This window comes from Pezoporus flaviventris, unplaced genomic scaffold (assembly GCF_033815535.1).
Source record: "Pezoporus flaviventris isolate CSIRO_AGI_PZ_B2104156 unplaced genomic scaffold, CSIRO_AGI_Pfla_v1 ptg000031l, whole genome shotgun sequence".
In the NCBI taxonomy this organism is placed as follows: Eukaryota; Metazoa; Chordata; class Aves; order Psittaciformes; family Psittacidae; genus Pezoporus; species Pezoporus flaviventris.
Window position 1 is genome coordinate 67,042,227 of NW_026892579.1, and position 23,596 is coordinate 67,065,822.

The 23,596-nt window shown below is 44.1% G+C and overlaps 1 protein-coding gene across 6 annotated transcripts in view; it reads right to left on the minus strand.

Annotated features, from left to right (window-relative positions):
• The window catches only part of CCDC85A (coiled-coil domain containing 85A), a 91,613-nt gene extending 72,223 nt beyond the window's left edge, over positions 1–19,390 (minus strand). For 4 of the 6 annotated variants that reach the window (XM_061461651.1, XM_061461648.1, XM_061461650.1 and 1 more), the window contains exons 1-2: positions 10,870–11,553; positions 7,358–8,267 (exon numbers count right to left, since the gene is read on the minus strand). In XM_061461651.1, coding sequence (XP_061317635.1) covers positions 7,358–8,267; positions 10,870–11,088 — 1,129 coding nt within the window. In that variant the 5' untranslated portion in view covers positions 11,089–11,553. Of the gene's footprint in view, positions 1–7,357; positions 8,268–10,869; positions 11,555–19,225 lie in introns of those variants that run through there. The other 2 variants (XM_061461649.1, XM_061461647.1) reach the window with 2 other exon arrangements.
• Between the last annotated feature and the right edge of the window lie 4,206 nt (positions 19,391–23,596).

Consider the following 23,596-nt stretch of genomic DNA (forward strand, 5'->3'; position numbering starts at 1 on the left):
ATAAGTGATCAGATTTCAAAAGACGACCTGGGAATAGCACAGAGAGGGGAAAGAAGGATGGATTTTTTTCTCCTCATTTACCTAAAGATGCTTTCAGATTTCTTTACTGTGAATACCCCAAAGACTACAGAAGATCCTTAATTCACGCTTATGAAGGAATCAAAGAACATAACTAAGACCCTTCACAACACTTTAAGTTTGCACTAAGACAGCAGACTGTATTAAGTCCTCGAGGAATATTATAGGCCACAGCTGGAGAGTGAGTGTGTGGAAAAACTGCCTCCACATACAAACGAATAAGGACCAAAACAACCATCTTACAGTAATCAGAAATTACCACACTGGATCAGACCAGTGCAAGCAGTATTTTGTAATACATTTAGTATTTTATTATATATATACATAGGCAAACACACATCCATATTTCACACACACACACCCCCAACAAGGGCCAGGACCAGCTCTTTTAGAGGCACACAAAAACTTTTGCCATTAACAGCAATGGAATGACACACTGGAGTGAAATTCACCCTCAGTTTCTACTACTTAAAAGCTGATGTTCACCTTAGAACAAATGAATCAGATCTCCCAAACATGAAGGATTCCCATTTTACCTTGCATTTTGTATGACCCAAAGGGCCACTTCACACTTCTCAGGACTTTAACTGTTGTTGGGCTCTGTGTCATTGCACAGCAACGAGGATCTGGCTAAATCTGCTGGTGAGGCTGAAGAGTTCAGTTACAGCTGAGCATCCTGTTACAATACTTCTCCAAAGTGCATGGTACAGTGCTCTATCCTTGTCTTTACTAAGGCTTAGCGCCACAGTGATCTCTGGACAGAGAAGAACACTGTTGGTTCCACAGTGGATTATTCTACAGACTCAAGTATAAGGTTGTGGCAAAACCAATCATAGCACAAGCACCGTATAACTTGGTTTTAATCTTTTCATAAGTATGGAGGTGGTGTATTAAGATGTACTTCTTTCTGCACCAAGGCAAATTCAAAGCTCAGTGTGCCAGTCCTAATAGATTCTCTTAACTGAGGCACCCTTTAACTATTCAAGCAGCACACACAGACAAGATTTATATCAAGATCATGACTTGAAGATAATTCTCAATGCTCTCTCAGAAGCTATATAGATATATATATCTGTGTATATAACAATAAGACCTAAGCTGTGCTTCAGTTTACTAATTAAAACATGACTTATTACCTCAGAGGACAACGAATTTTTATTGCTAGAGTCATTTTTATAGGTACACAAAGCTTTATTTACCTCATTAAAGCCCTTATAATGTGAATGCTTCACTGTCCTTCACTTCTGTCAGCGGCTGCGCACGCTGGGTGGGTGAATGGCACAAAGTTTTAAGCCCACACTATTTAACTGCTACCCTCTTCCCTATTTGTTAACCAGTTCAGCTCCAATCCTTGCAGAACCTACAGCAACTCCCCACTGGTAACTTCCTAATAAGATAATACATTAAAGATCCCCATTGCTAGCTAGAAGAGAAGAGACAGGACACTCCTTGATTAACACACATAATATACCCTACAAGGTTGAAGTCTTTAAACAAGCAGCATTTACCAAGAGTTATTATGATGTTCTAACTCTGCATTATAACTGACAGAGTTCAGAGAATCTGACAATTTAATCACTGTAATATTTCTAAACCCATATTTTGCTATTATAAAACCACTTTTAACTCAAAGCTCTGCAAAGGACTGTGTTAAATGAGGTCCTGGCCTCAGGTTAAAGGTGCTCTCTCCAAGCACAGGCTCAGACACAGCTTTCATGTAAGGACTCTCCATTCTGGCACTAATGAAATAAAATAGAATCAAAATGTGCCCACAGATTTCAGGCAGCCAACACTCACAGCCCTGCAAGCTCCTGATGAGCTCTCACAGGTAAAAGCAAATACCTTGCATCTTGACCCAATCATCATGAGAAATAAATGATCTTCTCTACGTACCGAAACAAGCTCCCTCTCACTGCTCAGACACCACGTTATTGGTCACAACAGGCAATGAAATAAGCAGAAGTAGTAGGAGTGTGTCAGCCCCATCTCAGCAAAGTGAGGGGATGCCACAGGGCTGGCTTGCAGGGTGTTTGTCAAGGCACTGTGATAACAGCACTGTGATCTATTGTCAACCTTTCACTTCTGGAGGTCTATGGACAAACATCGGTGTAGTTCCAGCAGAGACCCAGAGCAAGAGCTATGGCCACACACCTCAAATTAATCAGCCAGCAGAGCTGCTGGTTAAATGCTTAGGAGATAAGGGCACCACTCACAGGTCTGAAGGGAGAGCTGCTGAATGGGCTCTATCAACACTTTGGTGCAACTATGGCATGCCACAGGAGCTGAGGGATGAGTAACCAACTCACTGCAGCAGCTGTACACTTAGCACCAATTCCCTCCCACCTTATTAACACACACACTCACCATTGACTAACATAGACCTTGCTCACAAAGATACATGGTGTCCTGGGCTCACCTGTAACAGTTATTTTCCTCCTTCCTTCCTATACTGGTGTTCATTTAAAGACACTATGTCTACATTCCCTACTCTGATTCTTGTTTCCATCAAAGAAAGACTGAACTAGCATCAAGTCCTTACTGCCAAAGTCATCTATGGTGCAGGGTATGCAACCTAAGGGGAAACAAGAAAGATGAGACTTGGAAGTAGTGACTCCACAGAAAGGGCAGTGTCTCACACTTGGCTGGGGTGTACTCAGTCCTGTGAGAAGTTGTTCAGCTGAGCTCTTTTCCTGCTGTAAGATGTAGTGCCACTGCCTATCTAGCACCAGCTAGACAGGGGTAGGACCAAACCTCTGCCAGCAGCACCAGTCTCATTGCCATTTTGATCAGCCACTGAACTTCCCAGTCAGAGCACTGGAACATCCATGTAAGTGTTTGAAATTAGGTTAAGTGTCTTCCCATTAACACAACAGCAGTTTGGCTGGAAGGATGATCCACCTCATATTAAAACATTCAAACCACTACTGGTTTTGTCAGTGAAGTTAAGGATCTGTAAACGCAGACTTCTTCCCAAAGCCCTACAGTATGAGTGTGTAGTAGGCTCGTTGTTTTGATTCTGCAAGACACATTTTCAGCTTGATAAATTACTCCACAAAAAATGAGTTGGGTAATAAAGGCAGCGCACTCCAGTCACATACATATTCACGTATATACCCCAGTTCTCCTACAGTGTGTAATAGCTCAAGATAGTTTACAAGCTTGACATAAACCCAATGGAATTCAATTGAAAGACTCTGATTGACAAAGTTTCAGAGCTCTACAGTTCAAATAATAAGCTTCTGGAATAAATAGTAGATGATTTCATAATGGCAAGCAAAGGAATCTATCAATCCTGTAGCCTCTGCTTACACAACAGGCTCCTCTCAAGAGTCAGTAAAGCTGTATCAGGCTCCCAACAGCAGAGTGCAGATGCAGAGTGGTGGATGCCATCAGGAGAGCTCAAGTCACACACAAGGCATCATACGCTGCTATTAATGACAGGCAAACTATTTCCATTATAACTTTAAGGAACATAACGCATAAACAACCTACACCATAACATGTCATCATTTCACTCTTTGGCCAGCAGGATACAAGCTGTTTCTACCGAGAGGCTACCAGTTAACTCGGTCACATTATTACATGTTTTCCCTCTCTGAAGTCATGCTGCAGTTTCCTTTTTACCCAACACAGCATTTTCTGAGTTTATTTTCCTTATAAGCAGCATCTTTACAGCAGAAACTGTTCAATAGTTGAGCCAAGTCTCCATTTAGCCTAGAAATATCTTTGCTTAAGGAGAGGGGCTGTTGCATTTGTTCTGCAAGAACCCTCACACCTCCAGCAGCACACAGTGTTAGTCAGCAGTTTTACTTCTCCTCATTAATAACCTCACCAGGAAGCAAAAAGCACGTATGAAAAGCCTTCTGATGCTTTCCTTTCACACCAAAGCCCAGAGTAAAACAAAGGGCTTCTTAAAATAGAAAGTTCACGAGAAATTGCTGTGACTAAAACCCACCACTTAGACTGCAACTGCTGAAAGCACGATCATTTATACCAAGCGCTTCTACCCCACACACTATGTCAGAGTCAAACCACCATGTATTATTCTCAGTTGCAGAAATGTTCTCTTTGAAGTGTTTTTTACTGCTGGCATCTCCTAATTTCAGCAGCCTTTCTATCCCAAATAAGCCAGTGCCCATTACCCAGAACCTTTGGGTGTGAGCACAGCAGAAGGTTGTTGCCATGTTTTAGTTGCTTAAAGGCTTTCAAACGAAATACATGATTTCAGTTAACAAACATCAAGTCACATTTAGAGCTCTCATCCCAGTTTCTGTCACTCTAAAGGTTGAGGACATCCAGTGCAGAAAAATATGTAGGAGAACCCTGAAGTCAAGTCTTTAAAGCTTTATAAATCTTATAAATGAAAGCTGACATGTCATACAAGAAAAAAATACTCAGATCAAACCTTTGAGCATAGAAAATGAGAAGAATTAGGAAAGGAAATGTTATCACCTCATCCTTTATTCCTTCAGCTGTGCCTATGGACCAAAGATGGCTCCAGACTGAAGTAACTTCCTGCATACCTCATGACAGCTTAAAATATGCAGGAAGCCCAAACAATTAATGCACATACCATACCCTGTAAAGCAGGCAACAGCTACACATCATATTTCTGATGGCACTGTAATGTTAAATTGCAACTGCATTAACTTTAGCTTAAGGGTTTGGCAGAACCCTGCAAACACTCCATTCCCCATGTCTTTACATACAGCCAGAGTTCTAGTATAGATTAATTGCACATTACTCAATACATTGCTTCCCTGTGGTCACACAAGTGCTGACAAGACAAGAACTCCTCTCAGACCTGATTCAGGGTCCAGTTAAGAACAAGGAGGATTGGACAGGCTTGTACTGAGCCTACCAAGTTCTGATTACTTTATTCCTTTAGTACAGAGGAGTCAAAAGGTGTTAGTATCTCTTTGCTATTTGTCACTCTTGCTGCTCAAATGACAGTCCATGAGAACTACAATAAGATTAGAAGTGCCCTTAAAAATAACCACCTGTATGTGCAATCATACTGCAAGTTGTAAAACAAACTAGGCTCCACCAACACAATATAGTATGCTTACTACATGATTTTTGGATAGGAAACAAAAATAGCATCCTTTTATATTCCTGATGGGAGTTTAGGGCCAGGTATACAGGCCACTTTCTAACTCCTGTTTTCAGAGTTCCACCAGTCCTTACAAGAGACGCAAAAGATCAGGATTTTCTCTACAAGGCACAGTTCCCATCTCTGCTCAATTGGCAGGTTCATGTATATAGGCAGACTCAGAACAGGCACATTAAGATCTATACATTACATTAGCAATAACAAGTGATAATAGTCACCACTTCCACTGCTTCCATATTAACTGTTCTTCACACTTTTACAGCAGCTGGCAAAGGCAAAACACAAGAACTCTGAAAGGATTCAGCCTTGCTGTGAAGATCAAGTATGTTCTTGAAGTTTAAGGCTTCTTCCTCAGAGCAAAGCTGTCAAGAGTTTTAGCACTGTCCAAGGTCAGACAGAAGTCTGAACTAAGCCTCATGCTTGCATCAAACTATATAAATATGAAAGGAGAGAGGTTTGACATCCTACTAGTGAGAGAAGTCCTCTGCAAGAATGATTATATAAAGCATAGGACAGGCAAAGCTCTGATTAAAGTCAATAAACAGACTCGCAAATCGCCAGCTGCCCTCTCCAGCATCTTGTGGCCCAGGTCCAAATTGCAGATAGCTCAAATACTCTGCACAAAGGACACCAGTCAACTCGGGTTTAAAGTAGCAACTGCTTTCCTTGCACTGTCAGTAACATGGCTGAGCTCTTGACAAGACTATCTGGACTGAAAAAACACCAGAAAGTCCACCCTGCTGGGAGCAGAAACCCCATCCCTTTGTGCATGAGTTTTAAAACCTCAGATCTCCTTTGTACATAACCAGTGATCAGACTGATGAACCTCACAAACGCAACAAAGAAGCCATGTGGGGAAGTCTGGTTCCATACTTCATGTTACTTACAGCCAGGTCACTTTTAAACAGAAAGAACTGGATGGAGAAAGAAATACAGTATTTAACAGAAGTTCTTGTAAGACAAACTTGTAACTTGTGCATTGCATGTCTTCACAGTCATACACTCATCTCAATCATTTTAAAATCATTAAAAAGAGAAGTCTCTACATTTAGCCACTTTGGGTTCCTCAGCCCTGTCAAGCATATGCATTTACCTGACAGTAATCTGGATTTACCCCTACAGAGCGAGTTATCTTAGCTGAAGGCATTCTGCAACACAACTTCTACAGCTGCTTATAGAATACAAAGACATGAACTCCATCCCAGACAATTTACTAAGACAAAATCATCACTTTCCACAGAGCTTGACTTCAAATCTAAAAGTAAAGGTCTGAGAAATAGGTTTGCAGCTACAATGCTATTCTCCTTCGTGAAAACAAACTGGAGCAGACTACAAAAATTCTGCCAAGTCTCTAAGAAGTTATTTCTACAGCATAGGAGGATGCTTGAACTCTGGTTTAACAATTTCCTTTGCTGTGTTTCATTCATTTCAGTATGTTTGCAACTGTTTGTCTTAACAAAATGCTTCACTGTGACTACTTTAAATCATTTCAGAGAGAATACACAGCTCTTAAAGCTTGTGCTTAGAAGCTTGTTTATTTGGTATCATTCCAAAATGCAGCAATAACACAAAACCCCAACCTTAAGATCTTCCTTCATTTTTAATTTATTATAATTAAACACATGCAAGCTCAAGGCTTTGTGAAGCTTTAGGAGCAGACTCATTTATATTGAGGCCAGCTCTTCATCTGGGGTCTTTTCCAAACCTTATGGAAAAGGACAGAAGCAGCCTTCCAGCAACAAACAGGAAATTCTTACATCTTTAAAGCTACAGAAAGAGGAGGTTGGGAAGGTGGCAATGAAACGGAAGACATTCACCTCCATTCTGCTGACTCAAACCCACGCAACTCCTCTGATGTACACAGAGGTCTGCCTAGGGACAAACAGTTTATGCCTACCAGCCACAGAACAGGATCACAGCCAAGAGCTGCTCCGTGGTACCTTACACCAACACTCAAGAGGTACTTTTGCTCTGCTTTTGTAAGCTACTCAGCATCTACTGGAAGGACTCTGATTACATCACTTGCTAAAGGAATAATGCCAGCACCAGACTTGGTACATTTCATTTCATTTCACATATTATTCCTTTTCCAGAAATAGCTGGAATTAGCACTGAAACTACCTTAGTAATTTTCAAAATGAGTTTTCACTAAAGGTATTGACCCACCATTCATTCCATTGTATATACTCCTGTGGTGAGGTGACAGGTCATCTGTTACTTGTCTCCTGAGGGTACCTTCTCTGCTGCCTCCACTGAGATGTTTGAGATGCTCTGGACTCCCTCCATAGTGTTGTTTGAGATGCTCAGGGCTCGTACCCCTCACTTTGTGGAGATGTTCTGTACTTCCACTCAGCGTGTGCTTTTGAAGATGATCTGGGCTGCCACTGCTGTGCTTTTGATGCTCAGGACTACTACCCGGCCTCTGCTTTTGAAAGTGTTCAGGGCTACTACTCAAAACATGCTTTGGGATAGTTTCTGGGCTGCTGTGCTTTTGTTGTTCAGGGGCTTTGACAATGGTTTTGTGATGCTCTGGACTCGGTCCTTTCAGGTGATGGTCAGGACTGCCAGAGCTCCTCGGCTTCTGCAGGTGCTCTGGGCTTAAGCTGCGGTGTTTCTGATGCTCAGGGCTTCCTTCACCCCGAGTTTTCTGGAGATGCTCTGGACTAGTACTTGGATGATGTTTATGATGGTCTGGACTATCTGTGCTTCCTGTGCTAGACGTACTACTCCCATCACCAACATCTCTGATGTAAGCACTTGTAGCAGTTAACTGGCACAGGCTGATCTGGCTGTCAATAGAGCTCCGACTGCCTGCTCCACCACCCTTCTCCTCATCCAGCAACACACACAATTCCTTCAGCTCCAGGTTCTCCTTAACCACTTCTTCTTGTCTCACTTCCAGTTCTTTCAGCTTCTGTAAGTATAAGGCAACCTCTTTGTGCATAATACTAGCGCTGTACCTGCCCAGTCTTTGCCATTCTCGGGACACCTTCTTGCCCTTCTGCCTGTCATCATCCAGAAAGCAGCAAAGGTCTCGCAGTTCTTGGTTATCTTCTTGCAGCTTCTGGTTGATATCCTTTAAGAGAAAAATTATCATGACAGAGAAGCGTATAAAAGAATAACATTACACAAGCTAGTGAACAGCCCTGCTGTAAACTCATCACCTAAGCATTCAAGCGAGGCACAAACAGGTGCATGTGTAGATCTGGCAATATTATGACAGCATCATGCTTCAAACAAACAAAGCTGCTGGCCACTAAAAAGCAACGATCACCTGGAGCTAATCTAGAAGGGCTCAAAGACAAACTTGTGATACAGCATAAAAGTTCTGATGCTTAATTCATTTTCATGCTAATCATGAGAATAATTTAGTTTCTGACTTAGCAAAGATCATCACCTCTCTCATGATGATCTCACTCCCCTGAGGTATATTCACCTGCAAGTTAGAGCTGAACAGAACTGCAAAGTACATCAGAAACTGTAATCTTGCTTAAATAATTTCTTATTAACATTTACGCTCTCTGCTCTCTAAAGCAGATTCACATGGAAGGATGAATATTTGAGAGATATAGGAAAACTGAGCCTTTCTTTGGCTTTGTTTCAGATTTGCATGACAGAACCTTGTCAGGCATTACTTAACCAGGACTGCTTCAACCACTCTGCAATAAAATAATCGGCTGTCACAGGTTTTTGTTAAGAGTGAAAATGAAGTACATGATTCCATGCCCTTCTCTGAGGGAGGAACAGTGTGAAGCAAATGCTCTGAAGCAAAAACGTTCAAGCTATTGCTACAGGAGAATAATGTGCCAAAGAAAACATCTTCAGTATTTTAGCCTCCTAGTTTTACTATACTGGCTTGTGACCATGTTTATCTATCTCCCATCTAAATATTCATTCCTTCTTAATGTAGGGCATGAGAAACAGAGATTAGCCACAACTGGCAAAAAATTAGCCTTATGAAAAGACGAGTTTAACACTATTTCTTAAGAAAAGGAAGCTTTTGTAACTCTACTGCCTGTGTTTATCTGATCTTTGCCTCCAAACAGCTTTGAACTTGACCAATTTCAACCCATATTTGACAAAGGAAACATTTCAGTGAGTCTACAAGGTACCCTTTAAAATCTGGGCTGTGAAAGGGATTTTAAATGACCCCACAGTGGAATAAACAGTTGTGGAAGCCCACAACCGGTCACTCAGAAGCAGGAGGTATCCAGTCACTGAAATCAGGCACAGCTGCTCATTCTGACTCAGACCAGTTACTCCACACAGGACAAAGGAGTGGATGCCCAGGCACCAACCCAGGGCTCCGGGAGTCATTCTCCCCAATTCCTTTTCAGAGTTCCAGCTGAGGCATCTAAACAAAAGGTGGAAGTGAAACATCACTTAAGCAGTTCAGAATGGAGAGGAATTTGTCACTCCTTCCTACACATCTTGGTCTGTTTTGCTACTTATCTGGAAGACGCATAAATCTATATGATATCACCTTCACACATAGCTGTAATTCAGCTTACATTTAACACTTTAAGCTTTATTTTTACTAAGGTACTATCATGGATGGGTCTTTTCTACCCCCAGATTGTCAAAAAGAGGGAGGGGAGACATACACACACATTCCTGCTTTGCACAACTTGGGAGATAGGAACAATCTTCCCCCACATGCTATTTATTTTATGCCATACTGTTATCAAAGATGCTTTCTCAATCTTTTAGTTGATTAAAGCCATTCTGCAAGTCAAGAACTGCCTTCTAATGTACTCTTACATAATAATAATTCTAAAGCCCAATCTACATCTCTGTTTCCCCTCTCTTTCCCTCCAACCTCACCTCGCTGAAGGAACTTCCTAAAGACAAGGTCTTCTCTCAAAGCAACAAGGTATAAAAGGTTCTGTAGTCCTGCCTGCTTTAAGATAACTTTCTAGGTCTATAATACACGTGTACATACCAAGTCAGGGAAATTATCTATAAATACTCACACTGTCTTCCCAGTCCTTGGAATTGGGAAGGAAACATCAGGGACTACGCTCCTCATCCAACAAAAGAGTTCAGTTAAGAAGGGTTATTACAGACTTGGTCTGCCCCTGACTGTAGCAGGGGCTACAGTACAATCGAAAATGGCTCGATCGGAGATGAGTTACCAGACATCTTTTTCAGACAATAAACTTGGGATTGGTTCTGATCATCCCAAAACAGAGCCCAGGGGTTTACCACCACCTGCCACATGCTGCTCTGCAGCCTGGAGATGAGCACCTCTCTCCAGCAAGCCCATCAGACGAGTAGGTCATCTTAAGACAGTGACAGAAAGCAGACTAAGTTACATAAAACCTTTTGAACGTCTACAGCTCCGCATACTACTCTTTCACGTACACTTTAAGGCAGGGTGGTTTAACCTGCCCCAAAAGCAATGAAGTCTAACACAAAGGTGACCAGACTGGTTTTATCAACCCAAAGTACACGGAGGCAGAGCATAAGAGAGCCATGCTCCACAGACTGCAGGAGAGCTGGGTATGCTCACCTAACCAGACACTTGCTTTTTAAGGGGTCTCAAAGGCTACTTATTCACTTTCCAATGGACTCTCGGTAACGGCTCCTCCTAGAGCATCCACCTGCTGAGATCGCTCCCGGCGGGACACCAAGACACGGCAGCAACTTCGGGGCTCCCACCCTGCCCACCCCGCTACCTTCAAGCCGCGGATCTCTCCGAGGTGGAGCTGGAGGCGGCGGTTCACCTCGCGGATGAGGTTGCTGTGGTCCAGCATCGCGCTCATCTTCTCAGCTTCGGCTCGGCGGAGGCTGCGGATCAGCTCCTCCTTGCTCCACTTGAGCAGTTCCTCGTCCGACACCTTAGACAAGTCCTCGGCCGGCGCCGTCCCGCAACTTTCCGACGCCACTTTGGACATGGTGGCACCCGCGGAGGGGGCGCCCGCCGACCGCGGGCTACAACCGCTCTGCGGCCGCCCCACCGCCGCGGCGCTCAGGGGAAAGGGCGAGCGCGGAGCCCGCCGGCTGCTCCCGCGGGGGCACCCCCGGCTCCAGCGCCCGGGGCGGCTGGGCCGGGCGGGGGGGTTACGAAGGGAGCTCCCGGCTCCAGAGAGCGGATCCTGGAAAACCGGAGGAAGAGGAGGAGGAAAGGGTGTGGAGGAAGCCGAGCCACAGGCTGGGGAGCAAACTTCCCCCGTCGGGAAGGAGGAAAAACACAAAATAAAGGGAAAAAGAAGAGGGGAAGCGGGACAAGCCCGGCTCTTTCAACAGGTCAGCGGTCCTCCTGCCCGCTGCCGCGGCGGGGCTGCCGGGGCGCGGTGCCTCTCACGGTAACCGCCGCCCCTGCGCTGCGGGATGCGGGCGCTCCATGGCGGTGCTCGGTCTGTGTCCGTCGGCCGAGCGGTCCCCGCCGCAGCGGGAGGAGCGGCAGTGCCGGGCGCGGGGCTGCTCGCGGCTTTTCACACGTGCGGGAGGGGGGGGCGGTGCTGTCCCCGCACGGCTCGCGGGCGCCACCTGCCGCTCACTGCCCCGCTTGGCACCGCCGGTACCTGCCTCCCGCAGCACAGGGGGCCGGGCCGGGCGGAGCGCAGCGCGGCCGCTGCTCGGGGGAGCCCCGCGGGAGGGAGCTGCCGGGGCTTCCCCCCCGCCTCAGGCCGCAGACCGGGCCCCGGTGCTCCAGGGAGCGGCTTTACACCGGGAAACGGGGGTGCAGAGGCAGCCGCCCGCCGCTCAGCCCGCTCCCCGCGCCGGGCGGGAGGGGAGGGCGCATTACATCACCGGCAGCCAGCGCCGCCTCGGCTGTACAGAGCTGCGACCAGACAGAACTAGACACAGCCCCTCAGTGCAACTCTTCACTCGAGCTGAAGGTCGCTCGAGCTCCCCGCAGGAATCAGGGCTGGGATGTTTGCATTTCCTCTTTCAGAACACTCAGTGGCGGTGCTGCGAGAGGTTTACGTGTCCCAGTTTGCTCGGAGATACGAAGACTACATCAATCCGCCTTGCTGATGATTTGAGAATGGAACGCGATAATCCACTCATGCTGCTTACAAAGACAGATGATACGATATAGTTCGTAGTGGATGAACTGGAACTAGTAGGTGCATAATTGGTTGAATTCCCATTTTTTAATCACTCCGAGCAATCCCCTGCGGGCAGAGAAGACTGCCTCCCTCCATGGGCTCTTGCCACCTCCAATTTCAGTATTCCATAATTACTCAGCATGAAAGATTCCAGGCTCTGGAGGGGGAAAATGTAAAGTGCTCGATATTCGGGGCTGCAGATGCAGCCCCACGAGTAGGGCTGGCTCTGCAGGAGCTGCACAACGCCTGCCCGGTCTGTCCCTGTCCCTGTCACCATCCCAGGTGGCTCCTGTGGCATTTTGCTGCCCCAGGCACCTCTCTGCCTTGCCTGCTGGGAGAGCAGCCCATGCCACAGGATCAGATAGCCAAGGGTTATTTTCTGCTCCAGTCCTATTTAAAAGTTGCAAGAATGGTCAAATCAAACACTGTTTAGTCCTTTGTTCTTCTCCCCAGACTATCAGCTGTAATTTCATCACAGAGTTCTGTTCCTATGCATCACAGGCTACACTTTGCGTTTCCACTGTGCCAATAAATCCAACGCATTTTCCCTTCCCAAGCACATGCAGAGATGCTCTGCCCATTGATCTGCTTCCCATGTACCTCCAGTTTCCCAGTGAGGTGCCAGACCCTGCTCTGACCCGGTATGACCACCTTCCATTCCTACCAGTCGCTTGCCAAAGCCCCATTTTGGGTACAGGCTGCCACAAAAGGAGAATCACCCCTACTACAAACAGAACCTGTGCCAAGCCGCAGTATGAACTCTGATGTCCATCACAGTCAACAAGGGTTCCAACAGAGCATGGAGCTCTGCCATCATGAAATCCCATTTCCCAACCAGCACTAAGTATTGTGTGAAATATTTATTTTCTCTGAAAACTCTATCACTCCCTTAAATCCTCTGAATACTTCTCCCCACTCAAAAGAACAAAGCTGTAGATAAAAGCATCTGACCAGTCACAACAAAAATACTGTAAAAGGCCATGAAAAGGAGCTGTCATCTTTCATGCCCAAATATATTCCATTTTAATGCAACTCAAAAAGAACAGCTTGGGGAAAAGGCAGCAATAAATGAAGGCTGTTCTTATTCTTCTAATTCAGCAGTATATTAGTTGAAAGGCCAGATGATGTTGGAATTTTAAAAGTTCACATGTATTTCTGTCCATGGAATCAGCTGTTGACTGAAAAATGCCTGATAATTTTTAATCCAAAAGCTTTAGGAAAGAATGTCCCCCTTGCCTCAACTCAGTGTTAATGGCATTTCTCAGGAGTAGCACTCCGTGGTTTCTGATCATGGGGTGCCATGGAAAGCACGGATTCAAGAAGTACAGCTTCAGAAAATACCACGTTCTCCATAAGCCTGCAATTCCTCCACATTTGTCTTCAGGGGGCACAGGTTTATTATATAGACACAAACTTCCAGTACCTAAAGGGGCAACAAGAACCCTGGAGACAAGGGCCTGTAGGGACAAGACAAGGGGAATGGTTTTAACTTGCCAGAGGGCAGATTGAGGTAAGGCAGAAGCTCTTCCCTGTGAGGGTGCTGAGGCGCTGGCACAGGGTGCCCAGAGAAGCTGTGGCTGCCCCATCCCTGGCAGTGTTCAAGGCCAGGTTGGACACAGGGGCTTTGGAGCAAGCTGCTCTAGTGGAAGGTGTCCCTGCCCGTGGCAGGGGGTTGGAACTGGATGAGCTTTAAGACCCCTTGCAACACAAACTACGCTGGGATTCTATGAAACACAAAAGGAAAATTCATAAAGTGTGACCATTAGAAATAGTTAAATAAAGTCAAACTTTCAAAATTTGGGAGAAATGTAGCTCTAATAATGGAACCAAAACCATAGCAAGCGGAACTAATCTGTAATGCTTCTATAAGGAGAGCATCTAATTTCACACTCACGCTTGTGTAACAAGATCAAACAGAGAGTGGGAAGTGTGATATAATTATTCCATCTTCTGGCAATTTTAAAACTTTACTTTCAGATAGTCCATCTTCTGCTCAAACACTGAGCACTTCAGAGAATCACAGAATCAACCAGGTTGGAAAAGACCTGTAAGATCAAGTCCAACCTTTACCCCAGCACTGCCAAGGCCACCACTAACCCATGGCACTGAGGCCTCATCTACACCATGTGTGAACACTTGCAGGGACGGTGACTGCAGCCCTGCCCTGGGCAGCCTGTTCCAATGCCTGAGCACCCTCTGGGGAAGGAATTGTTCCTCAGCTCCATCTAAACCTCCCCTAGTGTGGTTTGAGGCCGTTTGCCAAATGCCAGCAGCAATGTGGGCCCACATCCAATTAGCTCTCCATAGCTGACCACGGTTTGCCAGCTCCATAACATGTTCACTGCAGTGTCCTGCTCACCTCTGAACATGCAGCCAGGTGCTTGAGGACTCACTGGCTCTTCATTGCCCCTTGCAGACAGACTATCTAGTACTTAATGTCTCTGAACCCTGGGAGGAGTCTCTAATCATTATTAGAGCCAGTCATAATTACACAGTGATTTTAAGAACACTTTTGGACATTTCCAATGAGGTCCTAAAGCTGTTCAAGAGCTCTCTGCCAAAAATGTGTCATAGCAAATGAATGCCTTCATAGCAGTCATGTTACAAAGATGGCTAAACTGTTTTTGTTCAGACTTTCCAAAAATACTTGTGAGAAGAGTTTAGACTTCAAAAATGTCATTCCCAAATCGGAAGGAAGTGAAAAGAGCTTTACAAATGAAAAGTTCAAGTAATTTTAGTTACTGTTGCTTCTAGATTTCTACCCATCATTCATGTGTCTGTGGCTGACACCCAACACAGCATCACCCACCCTGGCTGGTCTCTAATCCTAGCCCACAGATTCTCCAGTGGCTCATCACCCATCCCTAGGCAGATCTCCACACCTTCCCACTGGATGACTTCTCCTCCTCTCCTTTCCATCCTGTCCTTCATAAAGAGCATCTATCCATCTGTGTCAGCACCCAGTCACATGAACTATCCCACCATGCCTCCATAATCCCAATGAGATCATAGCCCTGGAGCTGCACACAGACCTAATTCCTCCTGTCCGTTCCCCATGCCATCTGCATTAGCATACAGGCATTCCAAAGAGGTACCCAGTTGTCCTGATTTCCCAGGAAAGGCAGTGGAGCTTCCCCTGAAATGCTGTCCTCTCAGCACCTCCTTACTTAAGTGCCCATGCTTTACATGGACACCCTGCAGTCCTGTATGTAATTCCTGATATCTCTTCTGTCCACATAACTCTGCATCCTCTGCCTACCAGCCTGGTCTACCGTTTGCTCACTTCTCAGTCATCAGCTCTCTCCTGTCCACCCCATCAACAGATTTGCCAGAATGTTGGAAAAAAATGCTTTTGCCTAATTTGGACAGGTGGATCCCATCTCTTTCTATTGGTCCTTAACACTCACAGAGGATCCCATGGACATAAAAGCCAAATCCCTGCTTTCACACCACCTGTGCAAGCACTTGTTGACCACAGGATCCATCCAGTCCTCCTTCAGCTCTTTCACCATAGGAGTCTTCATTTTCCAACTTGACAAGCTCAGACCCTCATTTATTCACTACACCAGTATAAATTGGATTACTGCATTCACATAAAAACATTTTACAATAGAATATAGAACAGCTTTCCCTAATGGAGTCTTCTACTTGTAGATATAGAAGTTAATAAACTGACACCAGGCAGTCCATATAATAATTTCTACTTCATTGCACACCCACTACCATCACACAGGGGACTATATTATGGATAATGCCACTGAGCTAAAGCTGGCCAGAAACAAAATCCTTCCTTACGGACACCTTCATATCCAAAACATTTACAGATGGAATCCTTGTCTTTTGCTCCTGACTTCATGATAGGCACAAGTGAACAGCCAGCATCCAGCAAACCCACACTTCCGTATGTCCACAACACAACATGAACTATACTCACACTCTCTGGCTTAAACCCATTGCTAAGGCAGGGTTTATTTATACTGTCTCCCTTAATATAATTGCGACAGGTAGAGATACACAAACACAGTTCCAGCTTTAAGTGAGATTAAAGACAGTATGTTATGTGAAAGGGTTGGTTTTCCAAAGCTCTTGTACCCACGTGCCCTGGGCATTTCAGAATGCCTCTCTATGCCATTCTCTACTCTAAGAGAGTTTCATTTGTGACCTCTCTCCTAAACAACACTGCAGACAAACACCAAGCACAGCACCACAGCAAAGCTGCTGCACCACTAAGACCTGCAGGAAGTGAAAAAGGGGAGGAACCAGCAGAAACTACAGACCCCTGGGACAAGGCTAGTGACATGAGGGCAAACCATGCAATACTTCAACCCTCTTCATAAAGCACAGAATAGTCTGTGTTGGAAGGGGCCTTAAAGCTTACCCAGTCCCAACCCCCTGCCATGGGCAGGGACACCTTCCACATCAGCTGGTTGCTGCAAGCCCTGTCCAACCTGGCCTTGAACACTTCTCTTGCCAACGTTTCAGCTTTATTGCAACCTAGATGACAAGCAATTCCACAAACACGGATTTCCAGTGCAACTACCAGCATTCTTTCAAACTGGGCAACATGCAGTTTCTCATCTCAGAAATAATAAAAAGCTCAGCTTGAGTTCACCATTGGGCTTTTTAAAACCTCAGAAAGATTAAACTTTAAACCCTTTAATTAATTACCTATGGTAGTTTCTATCTATTCTGTCAGAAAAATGAAATAAAAGCTTTTGTCCTCTTTAAACTGTTGAAAAGTTTATTTCCTTTTTTCAAAATTAAGAATTTTTCCCAAACCAAAGTTTGTTCTGAACTCTCTCCTACAGCCACCTACATGATCTGGCTACGTGCAACCCCGTGGTGAGCTGGATCAGCTTCAGGACTCAATAAAATCAATCATAACCCCAAAATCAACCACTTAAAATAATGACTGCTTCTGCAGTGGATGATTGCACTGATCTGGCTCACAGGACATGTATTAGCTGCAAGGGAGGGAATACAGGACCCCAGGGATAGAGGTGGAGCAACAGCATCCCTGTTGATGGCAGCCTGCATTCAGAGCAGATTAAACATGGGGTGACAGTGAGCCTTCACAACGACCACCAAAGACACCCTAGATGAGAGGAGCAGAGAGCAATCAGCACTTCCTGCTGGGGCTCTTGTGGCTCAGCCAGGCTTGCAGATTTGACTTGCAATCTACCACAGAATGAAAAGTCCTGGGAGTTCTTATATGGGCATTTTGCTCTTTCAGTTGGAAAACTGACTGGAGGCTTTTGCAGCTCTTCTCCAGGACAATCCTGTGGTCCTCATTACTCCCAGGAGGTGCCAGGAAAAGATACTGCCACTCAAACTGACTTAGAAATTGCCTTTGCAGGTCTGGGCCAATATCCTAAACCTGTGTGGTACTTCCAGTGAGGTACATGGAAATGAACGTGCTTTATAACTGCTCAAGGTTAAACCAGTGGTTGCGTGACTGACACAGGAATAGGCGCTTTTCCAACTCAGCAGAAATCATACCTGAAACAGTAACTTCAAGTCATCCAATGATGTTAGAATGAAATCATTAATTACAACATTTTTATGGGGCTGATTTTATCGAGGAGCTTGGCAACTTGTCTACAGCTAACAGTTTGCTCTGGCTGGGATCCAACACAGAGGCATAACCACAGCATCTGTGGGTTTGTTTTAATTGTACTCCTGCTCATCGTTTCAGTAACACTGGACTTTGGTTTGTATTCATATTGGATTAGGGAGTTAATGAGGGGCCAGATGCTTCTTTCCACTCTTGCTGATGGAAGCAGATGACTATGTATCTTCTCTATGTGCATGTCCTACAGCATAATCCTTTGGTTTCCCTGACCCCACAAAAGTGGCAAATACAGGTTCAATATCTACAGGGGTGAAGATGGAGATCTCTGTCCTCCTTCAAGACACCACTATAACTGTAGGAAAGTGCACTTTTACGCATTTACAACATACTTAGTAACCACAAACTCTGGAATGAGATTAAGGTGAGGTAAAACCTTGTCAAAAAATGAGATGGTTTGGAAATTAAGCAATACCATGCAGGAAGAAAGGCACCACTGTCAGGAAGGAGCAACACAGAAAAATGCCCTGTTGGACACCAAATACTTTACAGGAGCTTTTCTTCTCCTTCCCCTCTTCCTATCTATGTCCTTTTTTCAAGTTTAAGCTCCGGTATCATGAGTGAAAACTGACACAAATTCACTGGAGTAGTGGGTTCCTTGATAACTGCACAAAAGCAAGTACTCACAGACTCCATGTCCATTCACATAAGCCATTACATCAAATAAGCCCCACTTCCTAACTCGTAAGAAACATGATGTCAAACAGCTACCTAATGAAAAGGAAAGCCTCCAGACTCCATCATCATCTCCCTGAATCTACGAGACAAAAGATTGTCTTGTTAAGACAATATAAGACCAGGTTGGAAGAGGCCTTGATTGACATGGTTTAGTGTGAGGTGTCCCTGCCCATGGCTAGGGGCTGGAACTTGATGATCTTAAGGTCCTTTCCAACCCTAACTATTCTACGATTCCATGATTCTGTAAGATAAAAGCTTCTTTTTAATCTGTCTCTTCAGTGGCATTATTGTTATAACTTGTTAATTAACCCTTTTTATAAAAAAGAGATTATTCATTGTATTTTTATAAAGCTATGCGTGCTTAAATAAAACTAATCAGCAACAAGAGTATACGGGACAGATCTCACTGTAACACTCTGTAACAGTGGTCTGTAACATGGTACTTTTCATTTAGAACCATCTCCATTTATCCCAAAACATCTAAATCAGTCACCTACCCACCCATTCTGGCTGCCACATGGCTATGATGGCCTCATACCCACCTCCTCCCTTGGTACAGAGGTATTTTGTAAATAGACTCCGCAGTTTCCACAAACCTCCCCAAAACTCAGTTGCTGTCTGCAGTAAGGTGGGTTTGGGGAAATCACTGGTTATTTGTCCATCACTTACCCCTTTGCCAGAGAGACACGCAGCAGGATTACACCAAAGACAATTTCTCTCCATCTCTTGCTGCTTCACAGGGACAGCTTCCAGAATGGAGCTTGGTAGGAAGCAATTCCAGGGATTTCCAGCTTATCTTTACTTCCCATTCTGAGGTGTCCACATCTTTACTAGGATGGCCTAGTCACAGAGAAGCAAAACAAGATTATTTTGAAGATTTCCCTAGATTCACTCTAAATACTAGACTAACTTAAAAATACAAACAAAACCGTTCTCCCCAGCCATGCATTGATTCTTGAGCACAGAACTGGAAACCAAGTAATGAAAGCAAAGCATAAAACCAAGGAACACACGCTGAAGACATCTGCACATCGGTCCACATCAGCCTCATATCCTCACTGTAACTCTGAGCTCACCTACAGCACTTCTCAAAGACAGTGGCCAGGCCACAGCATGCAGAGTGCCATGCATGCAATAATGCTTTGAAATTCTTTACTGGTTTGGAGCCACTGAAATACGTGTATACATATTAATGTGCAATACCACACTTGGAAGAAAGGGGTACACTGATGGGAAAGGCAGCTCAGGAAGTTACTGAATGAACAGTGATTCCCACAGATCTCCTTCCTCTGTAACTTTCATCTCCAGGAGCAGAGTCTTTAGTTATTCTGCTGATTCCTCTCAGCAGGAAGAATCCATTAAATATTTAATTAAGCTCTGTTCAATATATTAGGTAATTGTACTATTCTAGTGCTGGCTTAACATTACATTCTGTATCAAAACATTCTGTACAACACACCATTGCTATGATATGTGCTTTACTGGTGATTTTGTTCTATGTGCTTATGAACAGTAAAAGCAAAAAGAAAATGGACAACTAAACCAGGACTTCTAAGTGTACTGCTTTTAGCTATTATTATCAATTCAAGAAGAGATGCCCAAACTCTGGAAACTGCTGGTGCACTAATAGGTGGGCACTGAAGTGAGGGTTGGTTTTTTTTTGCCTGGTTGGGTTTTTAAGTGGAGCAGGAATTCACTGGTAGAGAAAATCCCACTGTACAGGATAGGCACAGGCCTGACAGGCCACAGTGGAGGTTTCAAACTGAGTGAAACAGAGAGGGGACAACTTGGTGATTCCAAGAAAGGCCACTTAACCGAAGTACAGCACAAACCATTGCTTCAGAACTCCAGCAAAACTTTACAGACCCCAGCTAATCCCCAGCAATTAGGGACGACACACGCTGTAATGTTTGGAATATTCAGGGGGAAGAAAGAAAGAGAATCAAATTGCTGTAGTTTGCCACAGCTGAGGTATGACAATTGCCAAGGGCAAGTGCTTCTGAAGATAAACTGATAGGCTCCAGTTTAAACAATTGCTTCTGACAAGGAAATATTAGAGACAAACCCCAATCTTCAGGGGATGAGTATTTTCTCTGTAACATTAGACAAACAATGAGCACAAAGCAAGATCACTGCATGGGAAATTCTTGCAACTGCAGCACCACGTGAAATGAAAGAGGATCTAATCCAGAAACTTGATTTCTTGGGCTGACACAGCAAACATTCAGCAAAGGTTAAATCAAAGATTTTAACTCCCTAATATCTAAAGAGAGGGGCAATCAGATTCAGTCCTCTGAAATAGGAACTACTGCCACTACATAAGACCAAAGAACAGAAGGCTATGATAAAAAAGGGACAAATCTCAACATTTTTGATCAGGAACTCAGCACTGTGGAAGCAGACAGTTGTTAGATGGTTTAGGGTTTGTCCCAAAGCCCACTGGCTTCAACAGGTGACTTCCCATTATTTCTAAGGAGTATGGATCGGTACCCTGCTCAGTTACTTACCTATCAGCCTTATTCCTGATCTCTCAGTAGAAGTAGGCTGATAGAAGAAGAAAATCAGTGTCTTATAAGGACTAAACCCAAAACATAGTGAAGATATGCAGAAGAAAGAGCCTTGTAGCAAGCAGCATGGGGAGATTTGCCAGCTGCCCAACTACTGTTCTGGAAACAAAGCAGGTTTTGGAACTAGAGCATCTACAGCTTTATACAAAGCCACAAAGTCCCTGATCTTGCAGGGGGATAGGGAGAAGCAGTTTGGACCAAACTGAAAGGAAAACTTCCAAAAGGTTTTCTTCCAAGAGGATCAGATTGGATGCTTCCTTCAAAGCAGTTACTTATAAATAAATAAATGAGGCTTAAGAGAAACAGTTATTTTCCATACATCCTTCTGAACAACAGGCAAGAAAGAAGGACAAGGTCAGCAGGTTTTGTCACTATTACAGAAACAGAAAGAAAAACCCTACAACCAGATACTGTTAAAGATGCTGTTGGTTTAAAGCCAGCTCCCCTTCTTCAAAGGGCGACAGAAACATGCTGGTCCCACAGGGAAACTGAGACTCTTCTCACTGTTGTGCTATAATCCTCTTGTTTCTGGTCTTCCAGGGGCATTCTTAGCACTATGACACATCCTTCTGTAGAAATACCAGACTGGATGTACCCTAGCCTAGTCTTAGACAAGGATAATTTTAGGGGAGAGGGAAGCCATCAGAGGCACGTGTTCATGTAGCACAAACATATTTATGTCTCCATCCACATAAACGAGGTCTGATTTGTATGTGTTGGCACTGCAGCTGCTCACTTCCCCAGCATTCTGAGGATAACGTGTGGTCTGAAATCATACTCTTTAAGTTTACATCTCAATAATCCAATTAAATGTATAAGAACTAATTAAACCTAATGGATAACGATAGTAACAATAGTACGTAGTAATTTATAGCATTTTCTATCTTCAAGGCACTTTACAGGCATTAACTAATTAATGGATAACATTAATTTAAAAATCAATGCCTGAGCAGAGCATATGATTAGAATTAACATCTCAATTACTCTCCTTCTCTGACCACTGTGTTTACAAAAGGCTTCTTATTTCTCTGCATAATTAAAAAGGATTCTCTACAACTTATTAGAAAGTAATTACTGAGTTTCTGAACCATCCTATGCCCTCAATGAGGAATCCCATGGAAGTCTTCCACAAGGAGGAACTGAGGCTTTCAGAAACACAAACCGAAGACCCATTTTGGCAACTCATCTTCCCCGGTTGCCAATTTAAAACTCACAGTTGAAATTTACTTCCTTTCAACATCTCTTGGGTTTGTGGCTGATGGATTGACCTTTTGGAGAAAGGAAAAGATTCCTTCTGGGGTTTTTTGCAGGCCACTGGTCCACAGGCATGTCAGTGCCTGGATAACTCCCAGTTATTAAATATTTGCAATAGCTTTCAAGGGTTTTCAGGTACTAAAAACAAACCAAAACTCCCCAAAGCCATAAGCACCCACATACAGTAGCTGTCAAACACAGCCTACAATGAAAAGACACCTCCCTCATCTGCTGGGGTAAATGCATTTGCCTTTTCTCCACAACAACAACTTGCAGCCCAGGGTCTCTGTGCTGATTCCTTCCTACCACTGCCCTTTCCATCTGCAGAGCGTTTCACTTTGTCCTCCTGCTGCTCCACATACCTTTTTAATGAAAATTAATTCATAGTGCAGCATTTTCCCTGCTAGATGTGTAGGCTGAGACTCTTTGCTCTGCTGTTCTCCCTCTTTCTTTATGGACCAATGCAAATTGCCCAGCTTGAGTTTTCTGTAAGAATCTCTTTTTTTCCACACATCCCTGCCTAACTGTCAAGCATTAAGTTTGAACTTGTAAGTGTAGAGGGACAAAAGGATTTATCCATCCTGCTACCTCTTTCAAATGGGTTTTCTGCTCCTGTCTTAACTCTTTAGCAGTTGTAGAAGCCTCCGAGTAGCTGGTACCATTCTAACGTGTCTTCTTAGGTGCTGGTTACATGTTTGCAATCAATAAAATCGATAGCACACTTCTCATGACTTCCCTATTACATCAGTATTGATCTAATGCTTCCAGTGAACAGGCTGAGGTGACAGAGAAGGGGGAGCACAACAGTGAAAGCCAACAGGAATCACTCAAACCCTGCTGAATACAGTTCCTACTAAAAATTTAATTATCAGGTTCCTTTTTTCATTGAAATTAATAAAATACCCATAAATGTCTAAGAGGAAAGGCCAGCACTGACTCTAATCTTGCTCTTTACATCTTTTGCTTCTGACTAATAGGGCTGCAAATATCCCTTCTTGTGTTAATTATTTTTTATAATTATTATTCTTTAAAATGGAATATTTCTTTCATTTAGAGAGAAGCTACCTGCTGAGATCTATCTACTGATAATTCAAGCTCATTGCATTTACTTTCAGCCATGAAAAAAAATCTGTACAACCATGAAGACAAGGTTCACTCAAAATGCAACTGGCCGCTTCAGAAAAGCATCTCTGTACACACTGCACAAGAAAGAGCTGTG